Source organism: Syngnathus typhle, linkage group LG7 (genome assembly GCF_033458585.1).
Source record: "Syngnathus typhle isolate RoL2023-S1 ecotype Sweden linkage group LG7, RoL_Styp_1.0, whole genome shotgun sequence".
Taxonomy (NCBI): Eukaryota; Metazoa; Chordata; class Actinopteri; order Syngnathiformes; family Syngnathidae; genus Syngnathus; species Syngnathus typhle.
The window spans coordinates 13,457,648-13,464,531 of record NC_083744.1 but is presented as its reverse complement, the minus strand read 5'-3'; the positions used below and the strand labels follow the sequence as shown (position 1 = coordinate 13,464,531).

Below are 6,884 nucleotides of genomic sequence, written 5' to 3'. Positions count from 1 at the left end.
ATCTCTTGGACACATTTATTTTGTTAATATCTTGAAAACGAGGGAACAGAAAGAGGCTAGGTTTTGTGAATTAACTAGCAGACAGCAATACTAATGCAGAGAAAAAAAACAAAGGATCAGCCCGAAAGAAAAACAAATCTAGTTAATGTTTCCGTTAAATCGAGAAACATTTAACATTGTGTTGGTGCTATACATATTATTATGTCATGTCAAATTGTTTCTGCCATTTTGATTGTGAATTATGAATATTCAGGTACTGAGACAAAAACTTGCCATTTTGATGTTCAATACGTTTCATGTGTGTGCATTCTGCTGTCGTCCTATTTTAGATTTATATTGAATTGAAGAAGTGGGCTTGGTAAGCGAGAAGATACCCGTCGTTAAACATGTAGAGCTGCCTGTTGATTGGGTTATAACTCAGACTGGCAACTCCCTTACTGATTTTCTCCATCCGAAGCGCCAGCGTGTTGTCCTCTTTACCTGTTGCTGTATCGAAAGCATAAAAGATCTCTTCATAGAAATCATCATAAAAACGAGTCGCGTACAACACACCACAACTCATGAAAGCATTGGTTACCGCCTTCTTGAACAGCCTCGTTTCCCACGTCTGTGTGATATTGAGCGTTTCAGCTTCCTCATCCCATGATAGTTTACTTACCACAAGATTACCGTGGCTACCTACTGTGGCATAGATGACCCATAGTCCGCTTTCATCTTCCTCCACGTCCACATCACTATGAGGCCGACAGTCAAAGTAACAATAAGGGAACTTTCTGTGGTCCTTCCCAATTCCGGGAAGTTCGACCCTTGTGACAGTCTTGCTCTTCAGATCATAGCGACAAACATCTGGAGAGTTGTAACAGTGATAGTACAGAGCCTCTCCATACATGACGGCACTGGGGCCTTCGACTGTATTAACGTGGACGTTGGATGGAGCTATGGTAACATCTTTGTGGTTAGTAGAGGCCATGAAGTCTTCATAAGATTGGTAGGTTCTCAGGATATTGCCTGAGGTGTGGCCGTGGAGCATAGGCTGAATCCAGAAGATATTTTGCTGGTCTTCGTTGTTCGTGAGGACTTGATGACCCCATGAGCCAGAGATGATGTTTTTACCATATGGACTGACTTTTGTTATGACCGGTGCACTGACGTTGGTCATTAGACCTTTAAGGCAATACCTTTGCTGACCTGGAAACAATAAAGGAGAAGAACATCATGAGAAATGAGACATAGAAGATTATTTGTATCTATAACATCACTATGAACACAAACTTTAATATATGATGGATCCCTCCTCAAGAAATACCTCTGAAATCTTTTGGAATCGACAAGCATGACTCAACACTGTTTTTCAGGTAGCGGAGTCTCTCTTTTACACTCTTCATGTTGATCGAGTTTGCCATATGCATCGTGCCAACATCTTCTCGCAGTTTGTGGACCTAGTGAAACAAAGGTTCAGTAATACTTTATACGGTGTACTGCTCTCTATGATCTCATGCTGAATGTCCCTAATGTTTTGTGAGCATGGGTTCTTTTGCTCCGGTATTTTACACAGAGAACCTTTTCTAAAATTAGATTTACATTGTTTTTCAATTATTATATTACTGTTTGTGATATGTTGCTATTTTGCATGACGTACCTCTTTTGAGAGTTTTGTTGAATCTACGTTGTTCACTTGAAGGGACATGGCATTAATATCACCCTCCAGCTTGTCGAGTTCTTCACCCAGCCGACGCAGCGATAAGGCAGAATAGATGCCCTTATAATTCAAGTACTGGTAAGGCTCCAACCGTCCAGTTATGTTATCAAGCACCGCATATAACTCAGGGAGACGCTGGTTTGACAGATGCACCTAATGGAAAAGAAAACGGATTGCTGGCTGCAGATGAAAGTGGCTTGTTGAACCCGAATTATAAATCGGTACAGTAAACACCCCCCCCAAAAACACATGAACAATGTAAATGGGTTTCTATTAAAGATAGTCTGTCAGAGATATGAAATGGTTTAACTTTACCTGTTCTTGTAGCTTTTGAAGTGAATCCTCGCAAGATTCAACTTGTTGCAGTGCGGCCTCATACTTCTTTGCAGGGAATAACCACATGTTGGTGTTCACCTCACATGCGCATGAGCCATTTTTCATCTGACCCGACACACGCTGAACCTGGCTGTTACCCTGCTGTCAAACATGAAGCACGCTACATTAGAAAATGGGCTCACTCCATGAAATCAAAAAATTGCGCGAGAACACTGAAAAATACTATTACTAAGCCACAAAATGAGGACTTTAACAAACACACATTACTTACTGTGGATGCCAGTAGGAGAAGCAACAACAACAACATGTTGACAACTGATCTAATGAAGACTAAACTTGACTACGTAGTCGAACTGTAACAATGATCATACTAAACTTCCTTCCACATCTCTTGTGCGCAGTCGATAACATACCTGGTTATACTTCGTCAAACTTGCTGCTTGTTTCCACTGAGTCAGCATACAAAGATGTGGATGTGAAACTTGGAAGAAGATATTTCATAATTGTGAAACAAATAGTTTATGGTTTCGTAATTTGGGAAATAACAAAGTTCCCACGGTGGGAGACAGTCAAAGTAGCTATCTATCTATCTATCTATCTATCTATCTATCTATCTATCTATCTATCTATCTATCTATCTATCTATCTATCTATCTATCTATCTATCTATCTATCTATCTATCTATCTATCTATCTATCTATCTATCTATCTATCTATCTATCTATCTATCTATCTATCTATCTATCTATCTATCTATCAAAAAGTCTATTTGCATGAAGGAATGATTGCATGGAAGAAAGCATTTCTATCATAAAACTAACCTGTAATAACAAAATGGAGGAATATAAAATTCCTTTGACTAAAGTAGATAATTGGTTCAGAATGGATGAATCGACGACTATTCCTTTCAGGGCCCCCCATATTCGTGTCGTCGAGACTTTCTGGCAATAGGATCGGTGTCAATGACCTCTGACATAACGTTGTATGTTGACACGCTGGGATGAAATGCAGGAGCCAGACCAGGTTCCCAACCAGTTAAGTGAAAGTCTTATTTCTTATATTTCTCATGATGCGAACCCAATCTGTAACATAAATGGCATCCGACGGTACGCTGTGGCGACCCCTGAGAAGAAAAGCCGAAAGGAAAAGAAGATGATGATGACTATTATACAAACATTTTTTTCATGCAGAATACAAGTGTCACGGATTGAATGGAGCAGGGCGAGCAAATGCAGCTTGGACCAGGGTTTCCTGGAGAACACAAACTAACAGACTCGGCAAACTGACATGACTTAACAAACAAAACCAACAACAGGACTGACCGACAAAGATGTGCAACAAAAAGACAGGACGACATGAAGACAACAACAACACGCACACAATGACCCGAAGGGTCGTGAGGGGCAGACAGGACTTATATACACGACAGGTGACAAGAGGCAGGTGAGAATATTCACACTTAATCATGAAGGGGAGGGGCGAGCACACAGACAGAAACCATGACAACAGGCACATAGTGGAACGGCTGGGGTCGAGAAGTGACAACAAGTTTGGATTTCATCAGTTTTCTTCATGTCCAAAACAATTCCAGAGTTTCATGAAGTGAAACTAGAAGGAGGAAGTGATCATTTACAGAATGTGGTCAATATGCAACACCCCAACATTGAAAGATGAACACATGCAGAATCCAAATGCAGTGCTTGTCAGCGCTGGTTTTTATTCTCCTCAAAGCCATTATGAAGTTTTACACGCTCATTCTTCTGTGTTGTCTGTTCAACTTCACACAACAGGTGAGAATGTTTATTTGATTCTAAAATCATATTACTTATATATGTTTTTTGGGAACTTGTCTCTTTTGTCGTCAGCTCAATCAACAAGATCGCTGTGTGTGTGAACTGACGAACAAAGAGAAGGCATTCCCTCATGAAACCCTCAACTCAGTGAACGAAGATGCATCAAAATGCTCTCACGCTGTCAGCCCACAAAAGGTAACTAGCCACAATCTATCAATACCTAATATCAATGATTGCACACGCAAAAAAATCCTGAATATAATGTGGTATTCTTTGTAGGCTCTGGAACTTGAAAATCAGCTGTTTGGATTGAAGCTCCGTTTGCCCCAACTTCTAAAAGATGTGTCAATACTAGAGAAGGAGGATGACGGCAAGCTTTATGGAGTGGTTAGTCTTCAGGTGATAGAGAATGAACTCGTTGAGATCAAGAATATGGTTGACAAACTCAACAATACCACCCAGGAATTCCAGCACTTAACTACTGATTCTGGCAAACAGGTAAATTTGCGTTAATGCCATGTTTGAGTACAATGAGTTAAAATAATAATAATAATAATAATAATAATAATAATAATAATAATAATAATAATAATAATAATAATAATAATAACAATAATAATTATTATTATATGTTATATATTATTATGGACAGTTTTTGAAGCTTTGGAGGAGACAATTAAAAGTAAATAATGCAATGTCCATTATTAACATGTAATGCCTGACTTCCATTATCAGACCAAAATTAATAAACTTACGTATGTTCCATTTCTGCAACCTGCTAAAAAAGGAAAAAATTAAATTTGCATGTTTTCCACCGTCATGTGTGTTATTTCAGTCTTGGGTTCACTGATGTAATTATTCGTACCGTTGTTGTTGTTTTAATTGTTGTTCTATCTCAGCTGATGCAGCTGAAGGAAGAGCTGCAGGAGTTGGAGCGATATGACATCTTACAGGTAGAAAAGAGCCGTAAAGCCAACCAGCGCCTAAAAAGAGACCTGGAAATATGCAGGAATGATGCACAGCCCACTCCTCATCCAGACAGTGGGGAGACCTCAGGTAAAATTAATCAGCAAACGTTTCGAGAGGGCATAAACACGTGAACAGCAGTCATTTTACCGTTACTGATTTCTATTCGCTACAAAAATTAATACAATGCAACACAATACGACTTGATTTGTATAATTGATATAATGCAGAGACATGTTATATATGACATATGTTTGATTTACAGGTAATACATTTTAATTCAACTTCCATTTTTTCTGTAGATGTCTGTCCCCATGGCAAGTTTGTGAATATTACTGGGCCTAGATTCTACTCCAATGGAGAATCTACTGTTAACCATAAGTATGGAGGCTGGGGCCGTGACCCAAAACCTGAGTTGGGGAAAGAGAACTGGTATTGGCGGGTGATATTAAATGTCAACAACGTTTTTGCCAACCATATCACTTTCTACTCCAGCCTGAGTTCTCTGACCGTAGGAATTAAGTTACCAGGTATCATCTAGAAATCCAAAACAGATGTTCTCTACATTGTTTTTAATTCGTACATCTCTCTCTCTCTCGCTCTCTGTCTCTCTCTCCACACACACACGCACACACACACACATCAACATAGTTGAGTGACAGAACAGGTGCAACATAATATATTGTCTCATTGCAGATAATTCCTACATCCATTCTTCTAATCCAACCACCAACACCATTCAAGGACCAAATGTTGTTCTATATGGTGACGCCTTGTTCTACAATTGTTATAACAGTGACCGAGTTTGTCGGTTCAACGTAACATCCAAAACCGTTTCCACCCTACAGTTACCTGAAGGCACCAGGTTCATTTTTGTTTTGTCTTGTTTTCTTATACACCAGGGGTCACCAACTTTTTTGAAACTGGCAGCTACCTCTTGGGTAATGAATCATAACAAAGACTTAGGGTAATCTAGTAATTAACGATACCCACGTGTGAAGACGCTTATAATGTTAATAGTATATATATATATATATATACATACGTATACGTAGTGATCAGGGAAAACACATTTATTTTGATTCTAATTGACACTACAGGAAAAAAAGTATTTTACAAAACGTTCTACATTTTGGTGACCTCTGTTATATACTATATTTGTAATGCAGAGTATGTTTAGGATAAGAGACCAGTTAACTAAAAATATGCTAAACTTTTTCTACAGGTATAACTCAAAGGGGAATTTTTGCCATTTAAGCGAGTGCTACTCATATACTGACATAGACCTTGCAACAGATGAGTCAGGTGTGTGGCTCATCTACAGCACTATCCATCACTTTGGTAACCTGGTGTTGGCCAAAGTGGAAGAAGGAGATCCACCTACGCTCAACCAAACTTGGCACACCTCAGTCTATAAGCAAACGGTCACCAACACCTTCATGGCTTGTGGTATCCTCTATGTGACACGATTTGTAAATAGTGGCATGGAAGAGATTTTTTATTCATTTGACACCTCAACTGGAGAAGAGAAGTTCAACCTTGGCATCTTCCTCCACAAGATGTGTCCCAACATTAACTTCCTGAATTACAGCCCAAGGGACCAGATGTTGTACGTCTACTGTGACGGCTACATGGTCTCTTATGACGTGTTGTTCGAATAAATACTGTAAGTACGACAGGCTGAAGTCATTTAACTTGAAAATAAAGTTATATTTTCATCTTTTTCTTTCGGCTTGTTGCATTAGGAGGGATGGGATGAGACACAATTCCATATAGAGAACATTTCTATAGAGAGAAGGATTTGTGTCGAAATGACAGTTTTTACCGATTGCTTTGACCTGTTTGTATCACGTGCTCGTGCTATATGCACAAATGTTAAGGTTTTCTTTTATTGTTGTGTGTGCATTCATCATTAATAAATATTCAATGTTGCGTTTAAATTGTCGTGTATGCAATTGTGACTCAGCAGAAACGCACATGTCTTTTTGACACAAATATTACACCGTTCCAAGAGATTTAAGCTCTGGCAATGAATGCATGGCAACTGAAATTTTTCGTATGATTAATTAGAAGTTTGAACATACTGTTC

The 6,884-nt window shown here is 38.9% G+C and overlaps 2 protein-coding genes across 4 annotated transcripts; one reads left to right on the top strand and one right to left on the bottom strand.

Moving 5' to 3' along the window:
- Position 1: 1 nt before the first annotated feature.
- On the bottom strand, positions 2 to 2,499 carry LOC133156423 (olfactomedin-like). Of its 3 annotated transcripts, none has more exons than XM_061282108.1 (5): positions 2,449 to 2,499; positions 2,015 to 2,173; positions 1,640 to 1,852; positions 1,307 to 1,439; positions 2 to 1,188 (listed from the first exon to the last, which is right to left on the bottom strand). In XM_061282108.1, exons 1-5 carry the CDS (start codon positions 2,494 to 2,496, stop codon positions 332 to 334), a joined length of 1,410 nt encoding a protein of 469 aa, XP_061138092.1. In that variant the 5' UTR covers positions 2,497 to 2,499; the 3' UTR covers positions 2 to 331. The 3 variants fall into 3 exon arrangements, with proteins under 3 accessions (XP_061138092.1, XP_061138093.1, XP_061138094.1); XM_061282109.1 differs by having other exon boundaries at positions 2,015 to 2,176; positions 2,307 to 2,452; XM_061282110.1 differs by having other exon boundaries at positions 2,307 to 2,451.
- A 1,166-nt stretch (positions 2,500 to 3,665) lies between these two features.
- LOC133156422 (olfactomedin-4-like) lies at positions 3,666 to 6,735 on the top strand. The gene is made up of 7 exons (XM_061282107.1): positions 3,666 to 3,826; positions 3,902 to 4,024; positions 4,109 to 4,327; positions 4,729 to 4,885; positions 5,098 to 5,325; positions 5,492 to 5,660; positions 6,021 to 6,735. The coding sequence occupies exons 1-7, from the start codon at positions 3,707 to 3,709 to the stop codon at positions 6,454 to 6,456; spliced, it is 1,452 nt and encodes a 483-aa protein (XP_061138091.1). The 5' UTR covers positions 3,666 to 3,706; the 3' UTR covers positions 6,457 to 6,735.
- The last annotated feature ends 149 nt before the right edge of the window (positions 6,736 to 6,884 follow it).